The sequence below is a fragment of the Clupea harengus genome, chromosome 22 (genome assembly GCF_900700415.2).
Source record: "Clupea harengus chromosome 22, Ch_v2.0.2, whole genome shotgun sequence".
In the NCBI taxonomy this organism is placed as follows: domain Eukaryota; kingdom Metazoa; phylum Chordata; class Actinopteri; order Clupeiformes; family Clupeidae; genus Clupea; species Clupea harengus.
Window position 1 is genome coordinate 5,321,857 of NC_045173.1, and position 19,825 is coordinate 5,341,681.

General features: G+C 44.0%; 1 protein-coding gene and 1 long non-coding RNA gene across 2 annotated transcripts; both read left to right on the plus strand.

Moving 5' to 3' along the window:
• On the plus strand, window positions 1-871 carry LOC105903955 (interleukin-8-like). Its single transcript, XM_031559974.1, has 3 exons — window positions 1-194; window positions 347-479; window positions 651-871. Exons 1-3 carry the CDS (start codon window positions 131-133, stop codon window positions 739-741), a joined length of 288 nt encoding a protein of 95 aa, XP_031415834.1. The 5' UTR covers window positions 1-130; the 3' UTR covers window positions 742-871.
• An 11,459-nt stretch (window positions 872-12,330) lies between these two features.
• LOC116218396 lies at window positions 12,331-17,771 on the plus strand. Its single transcript, XR_004162825.2, has 2 exons — window positions 12,331-12,448; window positions 17,726-17,771. It is a non-coding gene; the product is annotated as an uncharacterized LOC116218396 (long non-coding RNA).
• Window positions 17,772-19,825: the final 2,054 nt, after the last annotated feature.

The window sequence follows — 19,825 nt, forward strand, 5'->3', positions numbered from 1 at the left end:
ATCTTTTGAGGAAGTCCTCTAACAAGGAATTACTAGAACTGTTGTTAAACATTAAAGCTCTGCTAACATTCCACATCAGGGCAGGGCAAGTTGTTTGAGTTTATGACTAGAGATTAACTGTAAACCCAGAATGAGCAGTAAAATACTTGGCAGTTTTTTTACTTTTCTTGCGGCCTGTCTGGTTGTTACAGAAGGTGATCTACTTACACAGCACCCTCAAATATTGCAACCATGTTTGCATGCATCTCACAGATTTTTATTTCCATTCAGCTGTGCTAGTTCTGTAAATATTAATGGTATTTCTCAGAGAAGGGTTTATGCTGAATTCACCCTTTCAACTCAATAGGTATGAGCCTGCGAGGGGCGGGAGTGGAGCCTCGCTGTCGCTGCATCGGGACAGAGAGCCGGCGGATTGGGAAACTGATTTCAAGAGTAGAACTGTTCTCCCCAAACCCTCACTGCAAAGACACAGAGATCATGTGAGTGCTGACAACCACTCTGTTGTTCTTGCCATCGGATCATGTTCTGCAGTTCTCAACGCTAGCAGGGCTACCACCATGGGTCTTTTTCAATCTTTTGTTTTATTTGGGCAGAAAACTCCATTGGTGATGTAAATGTCATTTTCTCTTCCTTCCTTTCTGTCCTGACAGTGCCACATTGAAAGATAGTGGTGAGGAGATTTGCTTGGACTCCAGTGCTCCCTGGGTTAGAAAAGTCATTGACAAAATCTTGTCTAGGTAAGTTGAGAGCAAACCACGATTTGAGCGATAATTGATGTTATGTCTGTCAGACGATAATAGCTGCATTCTATTTATGCTACATCTGAAGTTGCTGCATTTGAAAGTTTTTGCTTTGCTTTTCTTTTTCCTCAGAAATCAGAGATGAAATCTGTTCCTACATTGTGACCACTTCAAGGGTTGCACTCCAAAGTGAATGTGAACATGTAGGCTGTAGTTCACACATGTAACCTACCAGCTGGTAACTAATGGGTAGCTGATGTTTCTTATATACAGTAATGTTTTGTATTGCAAATGTAATAATTGTACATAGTTTGTGCCATGTCTGGCTATCAGGAAGTTTGGGAATTTTCCGGCGAGGACCAGTGTTTGTTTTTTCCTTTCCTTTCCTTTCCCCAACCCTTTAGAAACTGAGCTTTCAATGCTGGAGTCCCGCTGCAGGTTTTTCCATGTCGGTGTTTAACAGAGATTAACTGTACAATGTTCCGATAAGTTGACGCTATATTTCTCTACAGTGCTCCAACTTGGTCATTGGCTTTGTTTGACTGTAAAATAAACTGTTCATTTGTTAAATTGACAAATTATCCTTTTTATGACATAATGAGAAGAAGCTGCTAATATCCTATCAGGATATTTTGAGGGAGGGAACATGAACTATCACAGATCCATTAAAGGTGCACTATTGAATGTTATTGTGTGGCTGTAAGTAAGTTAGGGAACAATACATCAATGCATATGATCAGGTTGGACTACAATACATATAACAGGTTGGAATTCAAATGGTTTATTTTTGCATTACAAAAAATAAAATGAATTGCAAGTATGTTGCATAATACTCAACATTTAAAGTCATTTAGCAGACGCTTTTGTCCAAAGCGACGTACAAGGGAGAGAACAGTCAAGCTAAGAGCAATAAAAAACCTGGTGTAACAATAAATACTACTCTACATAAGAAACAGAAAAACTACCTAGAAAGGAAAAAGAAGTGCAGGAATGTAACTGCTGAAGTGCAAGTTAAGCACTAGTCAATGTGCCAGTTAGGAAGGGAGGTGCTCTCTGAAGAGTTGGGTCTTCAAAAGCTTCTTAAAAGGTAGAGAGGGACGCCCCTGCTCTAGTAGTACTAGGCAGTTCGTTCCACCAATGTGGAACTACAAATGAGAATAGTCTGGATTGCCGTGCTTGCACAGACGGCAGTGCCAAACGACGCTCACTAGACGAGCACAGCGTCCTGGGTGTAACATTTGCCCTTACAAGAGCATTTAGGTAGGTGGGAGCAGAACCAGCAAGCACTCTGTAGGCAAGCATAAGTGACTTGAACTTAATGCGAGCAGCTACCGGCAGCCAGTGGAGCTCAATGAGTACATTTACATTTAGTCATTTAGCAGACGCTTTTGTCCAAAGCGACGTACAAGGGAGAGAATAGTCAAGCTACGAGCAATAGAACCTGGTGTAACAATAAATACTACTTTACATAAGAAATATAACAAAATGAAATAAAAAAAAGAGATGTAGGCAAGCATAAGTGACTTGAACTTAATGCGAGCAACTACAGGCAGCCAGTGGAGGTGACGTGTGCCCTCTTCGATTGGTTGAACACCAGACGCACCGCCGCGTTCTGGATCATCTGTAGTGATTTCACCACGCAAGCTGGCAGGCCTGTTAGGAGGGCGTTGCAGTAATCAAGGCGGGAACTCACCAAGGTTTGCACCAGCAGCTGGGTGGCATACTGGTTTAGGTACGGCCTGATTTTGCGGATGTTGTATAGCGCAAAGCGGCACGACCTGGAGACAGAGGCAATGTGGGCCGTGAAGGTCAGTTGGTCATCAATAATGACCCAGAGGTTTCTTGCCGTTTTGGATGGAACAAGAGATAAAGAGTCAATATTGATATTGATGTTGTGGTGGATGACCTGTTTGGCTGGGAAGACCATCAGTTCCGTTTTGGCCAGGTTCAGCTGAAGGTGGTGATTTTTCATCCATGTGGATATGTCAGCCGTATGGCTGCCTCCTTAAATTTACGAATGCCCAGGACACAGAAGTACCAACAGTATTTCATTATAAAAAATAGTTTTATTTGTATAAAAGGTTGAAGATATTTATATCTTTAAAAGCAGTCTTTCAATAAATGAAATGTCCACAAGAGAAACCCAGTAGCGAGCTGGCAGACAGCTGGGGTCCAATTGCAGTCAAATAAAGGTTGACATCTGTCCAGTGCGGATCGCTTGTTGTGCCGTCATGGGCGACGCCCCCCTCAGATGACGGGCTTCTCCGGGGATTTCCAATGATGTCAGTCACTACCTCTCGAAGCAAGCAGTCCATGCACCACAGTAAAATAAATAGTTAAAACTCAGCCAATGCAATAAACAGCGCAATGGGGTTCAGATTGAACAAATACTTCCCTTCACGCTGGGTATCGTGAGCGTTGGAATATTCGCCACGTTGGCTTCTCTTGGTTCCGACTTCTGTCATTGGAATCCTTTCGGTCCCAACCCGGAAATGGCCACCAGCAGACCTCGGATAGTCAGGCAAAGGATCAACGTACCGCAGGCCACGTACACAGTAATAATGACATATAAAAGTAGGAGGCAAAGCTTACGTTCCTTTGCTCGGGAATTGTGAGCATTGATTATTCAAATACAGCTCTCTGTGACGATAGCGTGTTCTGGGCTGCTTCCATCCGTTGCAGCCCAATTCCTTCCTTCCTTCCGTCCGTCCGTCCGTCCGTTCGTTCGTCACGGTTTCGCTGTCCCCGCCGGGCCTCCAGTAATCCAACAGCTCCCTGTTTATATACCCCACCTCCTTGCCCTCGCTCCTGTCGATAGGTAGGTTACTAATGGTCCAGGTATGTGTCCAGCAGGGGCGGCGCCAGGGGGGGGGCTAGGGGGTGCTATAGCTCCCCCTGGATTAGCCATAGCACCCCCAAGAAAATAATGGTTTATTTATTATTGTTATTTAATTCAATTCTGCGTTATTAATTAAATGTATAAAATAGGGGGATGTTGAGTTGAATAAACCCCAAAAAGGACTGTATTGCTAGTTTAATGATTAAGTGACAATCGCCACAGGTTTGTCCGGTCAGAACAATAACGATGTTAATGTCCCAATGATGACGGATGTAACGAAGTATTTATTGCACACACACTCAAGCCTTGAATGGCAGGATGGACATGAATGAAGATGAACTGTGATTGAGTTATCCGTGAATGACCGTGGTTTCTGTAGAATGACATAAATAACAAATATACAATATTAACAATGATATATACACCAAGCATAACTATATTATACACACGATGAATATAACGGCAATGATCTGAACATGGATATGTTACTTTAACACCGTGCCGCGTAACGGTGAACATTCCATTATCTCCGTTACTAACATTCACGTGAATTAGCAGTAACGGAGTGAAATACACAAGACAGTGAATGATTAATATCCTAAATGACTAACAGATATTATCTACACTAATATTAACAGACTAACTCGCTAAATCACACATATACTATATACAAACACTCACATTCACAAAGACGCACGGCAAGACGAACGTGAATGTCCTTGATATTCGATTGTCCGTTAAATCCTTGAAGATAATGCTCCTCTCCAGCTTCTATTGACCCACACACTGGCCAGCGGTGGGTCAGGCTTATATAGGGGAGCTGAGGGGGAGCCTTGAAACTGTTGGGTTTGACCAAATGGTCAGTGAAATTCCACTGTGCACGAGCCCCACGGAACTCTGGGATCAAATGATAGGATGACCTATCATGGACCCCAGGTCCCGTGAATGGCCGGCACAGTGGGGTGCCCAACTGGATAGAGCTGGTGGAGGCAGGCGTTTTAACAAAATGTATTGTGTGATAATAATATTTCAATCACAAAAGAAAATAATAACAGATTGAAATGAACAGATTGTTTACGTAGCACGACAGAGACACGTCGCATGCGTGAACGTTGACGTTTCCTGGCGATTGAAGGAGAAAGAGAGCTAGTGCACTGTCAAAGTCAAAGTGAAGCGGTAGTATCAACAAATTCACAATAATGGATCGGTTTTTGATACCCAAAAGCCCACGAGTAGAAGAATCATGTGACGTTGAAGAAGAAGAGGAAATGAAAGGGGTATCTGAATCTGATTTAGAAGAAGATGAACGTCGTGGTCAAAGAGATCAACCCTACACCTCTCTACTGAGGATGCTAGCCATGCTACACCTGGTCTGCTGGCTTGCCCGGATTTTGCTTTTCCAGCATAGTTTGGTTTGCATTTTTGCCTGTTCTTTAAGAGTTGTATTGTACAATGATACAATGATCTAGCTCTGATTATTGTGGTTTTGAGTGCCTACTGTTTTGTTTCATTCACTTTTAAAAGGGGCCTGCATCTTTATACCGTTTAAGATTTAAGGTGGAATGGTCTGGTTAGATGTGTATCATTAATGAATGCGGTCTCTTTTGGGGATTTTTCTGGATCCGCCTTAAAAAAAATCAGAAATTCTAGCCTAGGACGAGCAGTCTGTCTGTGCTAGCCAGGTATACATAAGCTTCTATGTTTTTATTGATTGTGACCTGAAATAATATATACTTTTTGAAAGCATTTCTGACTCTTTGACTGTTTTAGTTCATTCTATCTGCCTTTCTAATTTGCCCTCTTTAGTTTAGAATGTATTGAACTATTTATGTTTAGTTTCATTTGTCAGACATGGTAGTGGTGACCTGGTGGTCATCTGGCGCCAACTTTAACCCCCACTGAAGTAAGTGAAGTATTTGGGATTGCGGAATCTATAACATGCTGCATGCATTTTGTCAGTGACCGTCGCAGAGGAACACGGCTATGTGCGCGTCCGTCGGAAGCAGCCTAATGATAATAATAATAATGCGATCGATTTGTATGGCGCTTTTCATGGACCACAAAGACGCTTCAGAGAGCAAACATGTAAACAGATATGACGATATGGTGGGGAGGTGTTGTAGTAGAGAACCACGTGACACATATGCTATCACCCTAATTTCATAGCACCCTCGGTAAAACGGCGAGCACCCCCATAGCACCTGCAGAAAAAAATCTCTGGCACCGCCACTGGTGTCCAGGTTCAAGCAATGAAGCAATCAGTGAGCCCCAAGGGGAAGTCTCTGTGGTGAACAGTGTTCTATGCAATTTCACACGGTGCACATTAATGTAAGATCACGCAGTACACACAGTGAATATAAAAGGGTGATACATTTCATAAGCACAGCACTCAAAAAGGCACAACACACAATAATCACAGCAAGCTAGATACACACTAAACCATTCACCTAGTCCCAATAGGCTGACAGATATATCAGCAAGACAGTCCGAGATCCGCGCTGAGACAGTGGTGTCCTCAAGAGGGAAAGACAGAAACAGTTGAGTATCATCGGCATAACAGTGATAGGAAAAACCACGCGAGCGGATGATAGGGCCCAACGAGGTGGTGTAAATGGCAAAGAGAAGTGGTCCCATCACCGAGCCTTGGGGCACCCCAGTGGTGAGGCGGTGAGGTACAGACAGCTGACCTTGCCATGACACGTGTACTTTCTGTCTTGTACTTTATAGTACTTATAATAATAATGAATGGACCAGAGACCAAGGCATAAGATTGACCATTTACTAGGTATAACTTCAAGTCTGAACACTCGTGCATGCGCACTCATTACATAGCAAAACCTGCTCATTACATCTCCCCCTTTTAAACTGATACTTTCAGGATCTTTACAGAAAACTTAAATCATATGTTAATAAAGCCTAATGCTGATTTTACCAACAAGGCAGGGGATAGCTGGCACCTGAGCATAGGTAAACTAGTTAAATGAACTTCATATTTTTTTTATATCTCATATCTAGACACACATTTCACAACACATATCTAGACATACATTCCACATCTCATTTTCCTTTTCTTTTTTTTTTCATATAAACACAGTACATAACCTAACTGAGAGGTAGGGTGGACTGCCTGATCCTCTCTGTTGTGGTATGGAGGTTATTCTGCTCCGTGTAAACTCACAACACTAAACTACAAATTCAGTCTTTTCACAGGTTTGACTTCTCTGCCAACCCTGGTGTGTAGGCCAGAGTGTGGCTGGCTTCCAGACGGTGAAGGCACCACTCTCAAATGAGAACGGTTTCTTCGGAGACTGCCTGTTGAGGTTTGGATCACGTATGAACGTGGTGTCCCTGCTGAGCCAGAGACGACTCCTGTGTGTGGTACATTCCGTATCCAAACTCTCTGACCTGGTTGGAGTGGTGGTGTCTCCCGTGCTCTGTGTCGTCTGTTGTATCCTTCAGCCTGTTGTCTCTTAAGCTCCTGGTCTTTCAACTCAAAAGCTCTCAAGTCTGGCCATGCTGGTTTGAGAGTGCTTGGACAGACCGGAAGGGGTGTTTGGATGTTGCGCCCCATCAGGAGCTGCGCTGGTGATGCTCCATGGGCAAGAGGAGTTGCTCTGTACGCCATAAGCGCTTTGTGAGGGTCCTCACTCTTCTGCAACAAGGATTTCACAGTCTTTACTGCACGTTCAGCTTCCCCATTGCTTTGTGGGTAACGGGGGCTACTGGTAACATGTTGAAAGTTGTAATCCTTAGCAAAATCAGCGAACTCTGCGGCAGCAAACTGCGGCCCGTTGTCTGTGACGAGTGTATCTGGCACCCCATGGCGGCTAAAGATGGCTTTTATTTTCTTAATCACAGCTGTTGCTGAAGTGCTTGTGAGATTGGCAACCTCAATGTAACGTGAGTAGTAATCAATGACTACTAAATACTGACCCTTCTTCCACTCAAACAAGTCAGCTGCTAGGCGTTCCCATGGGCGTGATGGCAAGGGTGTGGTCATCAGCGGTCCTGTGGCATTTTGAGTCTCTTTAGCACAAATTTCACACTGACGTACCTTCTCTCTGATTTGATTTGTCAGCCCCGGCCACCACACTGCTTCATGGGCCCTGGCCATGCATTTCACCATGCCCTGGTGACCCTGGTGAATTTTGTCCAAGATGTCCTGTTGCATGCTTGCTGGAATCAGTATTCTCCTTCCTTTCATCAACAGGCCATCCACCATCAACAGGTCGTTTCTGTATTGCCAAAAGGGCTTTAACTGTGGCGCAGAACTGTTTCTTTCCCACCCTGTGTGGATCAGTGAGGACAGCTGCTTACACACTGGATCTTCTTCTTGTGCTCTTCTGATTTGTAGCAATTTCTCATGTGAGGCTGGGAGTTTCTGAATGACCTCATTGATTTGAGCCTTCACGTCATTCTGGAGTGCAAGGTCTTCCTCTGTTGCAGTACGCAGGAGTGGAGCTCTTGATAGAGCGTCAGCTGTAATAAGATTTTTCCCTGGTACATGTACAATTGAGTAGGAAAAACGCATTAGTCTCAATCTGAAGCGCATAATACGAGGCGGGACGTCATCAAGCGGCCTTGAGCTTAGAAGACTGATTAATGGTTTGTGGTCAGTTCGCATCTCAAAGTGTAGGCCCAGGACGTAGGTCTGAAATCTTTCGCAAGCCCAGGTGACAGCAAGGGCCTCCTTTTCAATCTGGGCATATCTGCGCTCTGTTTCAGTCATGCTGCGAGATATGAAAGCCACTGGCCTCCAGTCTCCAGATTTCTTGAAGCTGAGACAAGACCCCTCCTAATCCATAAGAGGATGCATCAGCTGAAACCCTGGTCTGTTTTTCTGGACTGTACTGGGCAAGGACAGTAGATGAGCTGAGCTCGTTTTTCACCTTTTCAAAGGCACACTTCTGCGCTGCTCCCCACATCCACATGTGTTCAGCTTTCAGGAGGTCTCTGATTGGCCCTGTGAGCTCTGCAAGGTTAGGGGAGAATTTTCCCACATAGTTGACCATCCCCATGAAGCGTTTTATGTCGGCCACATCTTTGGGTGGCGGCATCTCTCTAATCGCCCTGATCTTCTCGGGATCTGCGCGTATGCCCTCTGAACTGACAATGTGTCCGAGAAATTTGACCTGCTTCACTGCAAACTGACATTTGTCATTAAGAGTTAGGCCTCGCTGCTGCAGTCTTTGTAACACTTGATGCACTCTGTCATCATGCTCTCTGGGCGTGGCACCGAACACCAGGATGTCATCTGCATGACACAAAGTTCCCTCCAGGCCATCAAGCATCTGTGTCAATCGCTTCTGAAAGTGTTCAGGTGCGGATGATATTCCAAAGGGAAGCCGATTAAAACAATAACGGCCTATCGGTGTGATGAAGGTGGTGAGTGGAGCTGAGTCTTTGTGCAAAGGCACCTGCCAAAAACCCGCAGTGGCATCCAGTTTGGAAAAAATCCTAGCTCCAGCTAGCTTAGCTAGCGTCTCGTCGACAGCTGGAAGAATATGTCGCTCCCTGCACACATTTTCGTTCAGGCGGGTTAGGTCGACACATATCCTAATTTTCCCATTCGGTTTTGGTACTACAACCATTCCAGAGCACCACTCTGTAGCTTCCTCTATGGGAGAAATAACACCCATTTCCTCCATCCTTTTTAACTCTTCTTGAACGTTTCCCCTTAAGGGCAATGGTACACGGCGTGGCACAGAGAGGGCAAAGGGAGTGGCATTTTCTTTTAATTTAATTTTGTATTCTCCCTCTAGCTTACCTAAGCCACTGAAAACTCTATGATATTGTTCTTTGTAGCTTACCTCAGCTGTTGTGATGGCTTGCACTGGGCTGAGCAGGCAGAGGTCCTGTATAGCTGGTAAGCCAAGCAAAGGAGTCACTAAGCCTGGCACAACATACACCTGCTGCTTCGCTACAGTTCCATTGTGGCTAATATTCGCAGTAAAATGTCCCTTCACCTCTATGGGAGTGTTACTTGGTCCACACAGTCTTTTTGTTGTCGGTAACAGCTTTCCATGTCGTCTTTGCGAGTACAAATGTGCCGGGAGAGCTGTCACTGCAGCGCCCGTGTCCAACTTGAACGTCATCTGCTGACCATTCACTGTGACCGACTTCTGCCAGAATGTGTTGGATTTCGTACATTTCACTGTGCCCAGAAACAATGTCTCTACACTTTCATCAAAGTCACTTTCCTTGATTTCCTCCACTCTCATTTTAGTTTTGCAGACAGCTGCGAAATGTCCTCTTTTCTTACATTTCTTGCACTCAGCAGTGCGTGCGGGACATGCATTCAGTGTATTTTCATGTGTTTTTCCACATCTGCCACATCTAGTATTTGCATAATTTTGCACTGTTCTGTCCTTTGGTTTAAAACCACTTTTTCCATGTGGAGAGTATTTCGACTTGAACTTGAATCTAACTGCATCCATGTTTGCATCCGTGCTATCCATGCTACTCTGTCTTAATGCAGGCTGTTGCTTTTTAATTTCCTCACTTTGTCGGATTTTTGTGATGGCTTTCACGAGAGTCAACTCAGAATCTAGCTGTAACTTCTCTGAAAGTCTATGGTCTCCGATACCTACGACAAGGCGGTCTCTGATCATCTCATCTTGGAGAATTCCATACTGACAATGCTCAGCCAGTTTATGCACAGCAGTAATAAACGCTTCAACCGTCTCACCAGGCTCCTGGCAACGTTTGTTGAATTTAGCTCTTTCGTAGATCACATTATGCTTGCATATGAAATGTTTATCAAAAGCTTGCCTTACTTTGTCGTATTTTTTCTTGTCCTCTTCCAACAGTGCTAACGTGTTCAGAACATCATCCGCCATGTGTCCCATGGTGTAAACTAGCGAGTTAACTTGATACTCTTCAGTCTTTGCATTGAGTCCTGCCACTATGCGGAATCTTTCAAAACGTCGGATCCAATTAGGCCAACTACCAAAGTCTCCAAAGTCAAAAGCTTCTGGCGGACTTATTGAAAAAAGAGAATCCATTCTGGTTTACCTTTGAACGCTCCTCTCAAATGTATCAACGTAGCTCCACGTTAGCGTTAGCTCTGCTAGTTCACCAGGCGAATTCAAAAGTACTTCTTTTTTTTTCACGTAGTCAAACTGTTCGGAACATTCCGGTCACTTGCGTTGAATAGTTGCAATCATCTCAGAGGCGGGGACGACGACTTCTGACACCATGTCTTGTACTTTATAGTACTTATAATAATAATGAATGGACCAGAGACCAAGGCATAAGATTGACCATTTACTAGGTATAACTTCAAGTCTGAACACTCGTGCATGCGCACTCATTACATAGCAAAACCTGCTCATTACACTTTCCTATGTTGACTTTGGACGATCGTTCTGAATTCAATGAGTACAACATAATCTTTGATGCTCCTGTCTGATAATCCAAATGATGTCTGTTTTATGCATTTTTAACAAATAGGTGAACCCAAGTCAGACAGGGAAAGTTTGGATTCTTTGCAACAACCTGTATGGAAACTTAGAATTTTTACTTTCTGTACACACAAATGCGGGGAGGAGAACTTAACCTAACACAAAACAATGCAAATGAATTCATGATTCATTGGTCGATAGACATTTGCTGGCAGTTCGAATTTGGCGTATAATATTGGGGCCACTTGACAGCACATTCCCAGGTTGCTTTTTGTTGCCAGTCTGCCCTGATTTGTGAAGTGAAGCTGAGTGAAACTTGGAATATGCTGCTCCCTCTATTGGTGGAGCAAAAGAACAGAAGAATGACCAACTGGGTCACTCAGAGTGACATACAAAGTTCAAAATACACATATACAAAGAACACCACTGCCATTGAAAGCATCCTGTAAATGCTTCTTGTCAGCTCTGTCTCTCTGGAATGTTTCTTTTAACATCAACTGTTATATATATTATATAAGTCAACATAACACTGTGCTGATCAGTATTAATATGGTAATATAATGTTGTAACTTGCAACATCACATGTTATTTGCATTGCCTTACAAATCAGATGCTTTCATCTGAAACCAGAGTATAATTTCAGTTTGTAAGGCTATTCTGCTGTTGACTTTCCTGAAACTGCACTGAGCATATTTGCAGGTAAAATACTTCCTCTGTTGGTTGGTAAGAGGAAGAGGCTGCAGGTCAGTAGACAGTCTCTAGAAAGTGCCACCAAAGTAACATTCCTTCAGTAAGTTTATTTTTCAAATTTGGCTGTTGTCTAACTTGATCGGTTGTGTCATCAATTGTTTCCATGTAACCTTTATGCAATGTACCGTGGACAAAGGACAAGGGACCAGAAAACATTATCTGCTGAAATAAAGAAGCATGAAGTAATATTCAAACAATAAGACATAACTACAGTATGCAAAAGGTCAGATGAGAGATGACAAGATAGCAAATATTAAACTTGGCCAACAGTGGCCAATGGCCATCAGCTCTGATGTTCCGCCAGCACTGTGTCTTTGTCAATCCATTTTCTCACCTTTCGCGTCGTGTAACAAACCTGCCTGTTTAAACAGAGCTTATGAGCTTAATGGCATTTGACACTGTCACAAACTGGAGACTTGAATCAAGAAATAGGATGCAAACGCTCAAGGCGTGTTTTACTTAGATAAATCAAAGGGCCACGATGAGCAAACAAGGCAACGTTCTCAGGACTGGAGTACACAGAACATCTTGCTGATCCCAAACAATCACACACAAAGACAAAGGAAAAGTCCAAGGCTTACATAGGAACTCAATTAATACATTGGCTACAGGTGAGAACTAAACTCAATTAATACATTGGCTACAACTGAGAACTAAACTCAATTAATACATTGGCTACAGGTGAGAACTAAACTAAATTAATACATTGGCTATAGGTGAGAACTAAGGTCGCATGCGGTCGAGGGGGAGGTAGACGCTATCGTGGACACGAAGTTTTTTTTTTCGCAGGAGTTTGTATCAGTGAGTGTTTTTCGTTTGCTTTGGAAGCTTTTTGTTTGTTTTGGTAGAGCGAGGGTGTCGGTCCGACGGCCGTCGGCTGGCCGGCACTTTTGCTTTATTTTTCTTTCATTTGGCGGTAATATGCCAGGCTCTATAAGGAATAGTGAAAGTGATATGGATGTCGAATCTCAGGGTGCTGGGCGCGGAGGGGCGAAAAAGAGAAAGGGAAGTGGTGGTGGTGGTGATAATGGCGACGAAAGCTTAGCTAGTAAAGGTAGAAGAATGGAGGAGGACGAGTTTAAAGTTTTGATGAAATTCAATGAGGATATATCTAAACATGACATTTCCAATCCAATGCGTCTAACCAAGCTGATAAAAGAAGCTGTTGGAGAGGTGGTATCAGCAAGGTATATAAGCAACAATAGGATCATAGTGTTTTGCAAGTCTAGCCAGCAAAAACAGAAGGCTTTAAGTTTGAGTAAGCTAGGGAAGGAGGATGTGGAATGTGTGGAGGTGGGAGTAAGAGATGGAACAAAAGGAGTCATTACTGGTGTCCCTATGAATATTTCTGAAGAGGTAATGAAAACCTGTATGGAGGGAGGGACACTAGTGAAGGCAACACGATTTCACACTACCAAGGAGGGTAAAAAGGTTCCAAGCACAACGATCTTGCTGCAGTTCAGTGAACTGCAGCTTCCTAAACGTGTGATGATTGGATATGTTTGCTACCCAGTCAGGCCATATGTGCCGGCACCGCTCAGGTGCTTTAAATGCCAAAGGCTGGGGCATGTCGCAGCAGTCTGCAGAGGGGCAAGGAGATGTTGTAGATGCGGAGGAGATCACGACTATGGACACTGTGGGGAGGGAGTGCAGCCCAGATGCTGCAATTGTGGTGGGGCACATAGCGCAGCATTTCAGGGTTGTGTTAAACAGCAGGAGGAACAGGAGGTACAAAAATATAGGGCAGTTAACCAGGTGTCATATGCAGAGGCTGTCAAACAGGTTAAAGCAAAAGAGCCTGCAACCAATCAGAGGGTAAATCAGAAAGAGGCATCAATGCAGGGTGAAGTACAAGGCAGGGGCGACTCCCCAGTACGAGTGGATACAATGCAGGTGGCTAAGACAGATTTTCTAGCTTTTATAATTAAGGTTATTAACTGCTCTGCCCAAGCAACTACACGTACAGATCGCATCAGGATAATAATGCAAGCTGCAAAGACACATTTGGACATGGCTAGTGTGCCTGTGGAAGAGGTGATGAAAAAGCTATCAGAGGGAAATGTTGAATCATCACAGCCTGAAGGATGACAGGAACCCCATTAACCATATTACAGTGGAATGCTAGAAGCCTAGTGGCGAATGGGCAGGAATTTAAGAAATTTGTATATGATCTACCTGTTTTACCTGACGTTTTATGTATACAAGAGACATGGTTAGTCCCTCACTTACAGTTTGTAGTCCCGGGTTACACGTCAGTACGGAAAGATAGGAGGGAAGGGCATGGGGGTGGATGTTGCACCTTTGTGAAAGAGGGTCTACCATACAGGGAATTAATAGTGGGTGATAGTGAGTGTGTGGCGGTGGAAATGTGGTGGACAAGAGGGGATAGTGTCATAATAGTTAATTTTTACAATCCCTGTAATGACCTAACAGTGGAGTATCTGGAAAGAGTGGTGCAGAGAGAGGGTAAAAGGGTTGTGTGGTGTGGGGATTTCAACGCACATAACTCTCTGTGGGGTTGTGATGTCACAAATAGGAATGGTGAAGTTTTAGAGGAGTTCATGGACAATGAGACACTTGTATGCCTAAATGATGGGCGAGGCACCAGAGTGAATGTTAGAACTGGAGCACTATCAGCTCTGGATCTCACATGTGTATCCAGTACATTAGCCGGGTTAAGTGAGTGGGATATACTGGAGCATTCCACTATAGGAAGTGATCACTTCCCTTTAATTTGCAAAATAGCTGTAGAAGTAAACAGAGAGGTGAATTGGTGTCCGGGGAAGTGGCATTGGAAAGAGGCAGACTGGGAATTGTTTAATGAAGTTTGTGAAACCAGGGTGGGCCAGGTACAGATCACAGGAGAGGTCAATGACATGGCAAGAAGCCTATCTGATGTGTTTTTGACTGCAACTGCAGCTGCAGTACCCAGATCCCAAGGGAGAGGTAGGAGGAAGATAGTACCATGGTGGACCAAGGAGTGTACTGAAGCAATCCAAACACGCAATAAAGCATTTAGGGTGTTGCGAATTACGCTCACCCCTGAGAAAGTGGTGGAATATCAGAAGGCAAGGGCCAAGGCTAGGAAAGTTATTAAAGATGCAAAAAGGAAATGTTGGAGGGAATACTGCAGTCAACTTGGAACATATGTCCAGATAGAACAGGTGTGGGGTATGGTTAAAAAGATGATGGGGGTATTTAGAGGGAGATCTATTCCTGTTTTGGTTGAGGGAAATAGTGTGGCAAGCTCAGCAAAAGATAAGGCAGAGCTATTGAAGACTGCATTTGCCAAAGCTCATAGCACAGATAACCTGGAAGAACCGTTGGTGGAGCGGAGACAAGCAACCCTGAGAGAGTGGGGAAATGTATGTGAAAGGCAAACAGATTGCAACAGCATTATGGATAGGGATATCACATTATTTGAGCTTAAATGTGCCCTCATCAATACCTCCAATACTGCGCCAGGTCAAGATGAAGTGTGCTACATAATGTTGAAGCATGTATCTGATGAGGTGCTTAAAAAGGTGGTGGAAGTATTTAATAGAATATGGTCAGAAGGAAAGGTGCCAGATGTGTGGAAGCATTCACTTGTCATCCCAATAGCCAAGCCAGGGAAAGACCCTTCAAAGGCAGCTAGCTACAGGCCTATTGCTCTTACTTCTAACATGTGCAAACTGATGGAGAGAATACTGGTTAACAGGTTAACATACTTTATGGAAAGCAAGGGTCTATTTGCAGGATACCAAAGTGGGTTTAGGAAGGGGAGGTCTACGCTGGATGCTATGATTAGGCTTGAGACTGACATTAGAAAAGCCTTAGCAATGAAAGAGGTTCTAGTGGCTGTCTTTTTTGACATCGAGAAGGCCTATGACATGTTGTGGAAGGAGGGCCTCATGATACAGCTTAAAAAGCTTGGGGTGGGAGGGAGGCTATTTAACTGGATACTGAGCTTCCTATTTGGGCGTACAATTCAGGTGAGGGTGGGGGCAGACGTGTCTACAGTGACTGAGGTGCAGAATGGCACGCCCCAGGGCAGTGTTATCAGCCCTGTGTTGTTCAACATCATGGTAAATGAGGTGTTTAGGAGGGTAAGCCCAGACATAGAGGTCTCACTATATGCAGATGATGGGGCATTGTGGAGGAGGGGAAGGAACATTAATTTTATAGTCAGTAAGATCCAACAAGCAATTGAGGCAGTTGTAGGATGGGCTGGTGACTGGGGATTCAGATTCTCAGTGGCAAAAACTTACTGTGAATTCTTCACAAAAAGGACAGTTGCTGATAATGTTAAACTGTACATGTATGGGGAACCACTTGAACGAGTTGAGGTTGCCAGGTATCTAGGGCTTTGGTTTGACAGAAGGCTCACATGGAAAGCACATATTGACAAATTGGAGACAAAGTGCAAGAGAGTATTAAATGTTATGCGATGTCTGACAGGGATGGAATGGGGGGCAAGCCGATCCTCCTTAATGACACTATATTATGCCCTCCTGCGTTCAGCAATAGATTATGGTAGCTTTGTCTATGGATCTGCGTCTGATTCTCGACTCATGAAGCTGGAGAGAATACAGTCACGAGCGCTGAGGCTTTGTTGTGGAGCACTTCAATCCTCCCCAATAGTGAGTTTACATGTTGAGCTGGGGGAAATGCCTTTAGCAATCAGAAGGAAAAAGCTGTCCCTAGCCTACTGGTCAAACCTGGAAGGCCACAATCGAGGGAATCCTGCAAAAAGAGTGATAGAGCCATGCTGGGAGTACGAGGCCAAAAAAGGCAAGGGGTTTGGGTGGAGGGTGAGGGAATGGGTACAGGAAGCGGGGTTGAAAGAGGGAATGGTTAGTCCGACAGTAGCCATGTCACCAGTGCCACCATGGTTGTTCCCCATGCCTATAGTGGACATGAGCATATTGAAATATGCCCAGGAAGAACAGGAGAAGCAGTACGTGGCTGGGTACGCACTAGACCACATTGGGTGTACATATGCTAGACCTGTCCAGATATATACTGATGGATCAAAGGACCCAGAATCTGGGAAAACTGCAGCTGCCATGGTTGTGAAGGGGATGGGTGTCTGTGCCTCCTGGAGGCTGACAGATGAGGTGTCTGTGTACACCACAGAGCTAATTGCCATCATTAAAGCACTAGAGTGGGTTGAGGAGACTGGGCAAGAGGAGGGGCTTATTTGCTCTGACTCTGCAGCAGTGTTGGGCAGTATACAGTCATTTAGATCCTGTAGAATGGATTTACTGAATGAAGTCTACCTATGCCTATATAGGCTGGAGCAGAGAGGGGCCTCTGTGACTTTCCTGTGGATCCCAGCCCATGTGGGGATATGGGGCAATGAGAAGGCGGATGGCCTAGCCAAGAAGGCGCTAGAAAATCCAGAGCCACAGGTCAACACTAAGCTTGGGAGGGGGGAGGTAAAAGTTTTTATAAGGAGGGCTCTGACAAAGCAGTGGCAGATCCAGTGGAATACAAGTCCTAAAGGCAGGCATATGTATGCAATACACAGAGAGGTTGGGAGAGAAGCCAGAGTTAGAGGTTGCAGGAAGGATGAAATAGTGGTCGCCAGGCTGAGGATTGGCCATACCCGGCTGAATAGCACCCAATACAGGGTAGGTGGGACAGACACAGGAAATTGCATGTGGTGTCCAGGCCAAGAGGAAACTGTGGAGCATGTATTGCTCGTCTGTCCCACCTACCAGGGTCACAGGGAGCATTGGAGGGAACAACTGCAGGGAGCTGGATGCTCGGGATTCGGTCTGGCTGAGGTTCTGGGGGAGGGAATAAGGCCAGGGGAACTGGTCAAGTTCCTCAAAATAGCAGGGCTATACAAGAGAATATGAATATCCCTTTTGGTATTATTATTGTTATTTCTTTTCTTTGTTTTGTGTTACTGAGATGCCCAAAACTGCAATGTTTACAGTGATCTGTAGGTGGCAGCATGCACCACTACGTGTAACCTGCCATTAAAGCGAAAGAAGAAGAAGAAGGTGAGAACTAAACTCAATTAATACATGGCATAATAAACATGGCGGGAAAACTAAGGTGTGAGGGAAATACTAAACACAGGGGAGGATGAACGGACTGGAATAGCATATGGTGCCAGAGCAGGAACCCGGACTGGAGTTGCTGCAGGGACTGGAGCAGGAACAGAGGAGCGTGTAGCAGAGGCTGTGACAGACACCATATCTAGTATTACTCTTCATATTCCTAAACTGTTCATTTGACACCATATTTAGTATTACTCTTCATATTCCTAATGGGTTCATTTGAAACCATATCTAGTGTTACTCCTCATATTCCTAATGGATGTGTATTAGACCCCTAAATGAAGGTGTTTCAGTATCTTATGATCAAATGTAATTTATCTGTCATAATACTAGATACCTAAGTTTATCTCAAGAGGCATGGTCTTCTATGTCGGTGTCCTGTCTGAGTAAACAGACTTTATGTTTATTTTCCTTCTCTTGTTTTTTGGCACTTAATTGCTCGCTGTGTTATTCAGATCAGTAGGGGAAGGGGTCACCCCAGAATGGTGTCATGTTCAGATTTAGTTCTAGTAATGACACAAGAGTTTCTTAGTTGTATAGCTAGCTCTCTTGCTTCTCTGTTCTTCCTCTCTGCTCTGCTCCGATTCGTGCTCTTTTGCTCTGAGGTTCCTCGTCTCTGCTATAAGGCAGACGTCTTTTACTCTTAGATTCTAACTCTGTTGTTATATCTGTAATGCTAACTGGTTGATTGGTTTATCTGGAAAATGTAGTACATTTATTTTTCACATAAACCTTCCACATAAACCCTAAACCCATAGGGGAAGCCCCTTTCTTTGGTGGGATGGTGGGATGGTATGCTCCATTCAAATCATGTTGCACATGTGTATATCAATTGCAGATGGCACAGCTGGCTGCAGTTGCACTGGTATTCTGGTTATTGAAGTGAATCATTGAGTTTTTATTTCACTGGAAGTCGTGTATGTGTGTGTCCTGAAGCAACACTGTCATCATTCTCCTGTTATCTGTCATTGTGATGTCTCCTGAGTTCTTCAGAACTTCCATGTAGGCAATGAGTCGTGTAGCAACCTGCCTGTTTAAACAGAGCTTATGAGCTCAATGTCATTTGACACCATCTCTAGTATTACTCTTCATATTCCTAATGGATGTGTATTAGACCCCTAAATGAAGGTTTCAGTATCTTATGATAAATAGATTTATCTGGATAAAATAAATGGCCTCTCACTTGACTTTTTGACATTGCGTGAAATGTATCTCATTAAATATTTTAGGTCACAAATAGCTTGATTTAGTTATTAAAAGAAGCTTAAATATGTTAATTTCGCCGGAGCCTCGCTCCACATATCTGCTCAATTGCGTGCCATAGCCGGAACTCCGTTAGTATCCTTTTGATTTGGAATACCTATGAAATAGTCACAGTTGTTTGACCATTTAACACCTGCATATCAATGTGACAATTTCACTCGCATTTGGGTAGCAGAAAATAATGCCCTTTGAAGCATCGTCCATTATCCCTTACACATTACATTTGAGCACCAAAGCAGTAGAGGGAAGTTTAGGACAATTAAAGGTGCAGTTCATGAATGGAATCCATTACACTTTTCATCATGTTCAGAATAATTCCCCTCAAGTTCCTCTAGCTGTCTCTCCAGTGGTTGCGCTCAAAAGTACTCAAGTGTTCATGCACAGTCCAGGCTCTGCAAATGGGAAACAAATAGAGTGGCTCGGACCGAGCCATACCCTATCCTAGCCAATCAACAACGAGGGTCGCTCTTTCCTTCGGGAGCACGAGAGGGAGGGGTGAATTTGATTTACTGTTTATTATCAACAACCTTTCGCCAGATTTGAGGACTGTACCTTTGCCGAATGAGGCTATAATAGTTTGATAACCTTTAGTTCACTTGTTGCAATGAAAAGCTAATTTACTAGCTGCATCATGTCATGTTTACATTCCTGTAGTATAGAGAACTGGCTTAGTTCCAAGTAAGCAACTGTGAAAGTCCGGTTTAAATCCCTGATTGCAAAACCTCATGACTCACTTCCACTTCCATTGTATAAAAAGGGATAGCTTTTCATCGTGTG

Excerpts from the sequence above, each read along its gene's own strand:
- LOC105903955 (XM_031559974.1), top strand. The coding sequence starts at position 131 with ATGAGCAGTAAAATACTTGGCAGTTTTTTTACTTTTCTTGCGGCCTGT. Across the intron at positions 195-346 it reads CTGTCTGGTTGTTACAGAAG|GTATGAGCCTGCGAGGGGCG; the intron begins GTGATCTACTTA and ends TCAACTCAATAG. Across the intron at positions 480-650 it reads TGCAAAGACACAGAGATCAT|TGCCACATTGAAAGATAGTG; the intron begins GTGAGTGCTGAC and ends CTGTCCTGACAG.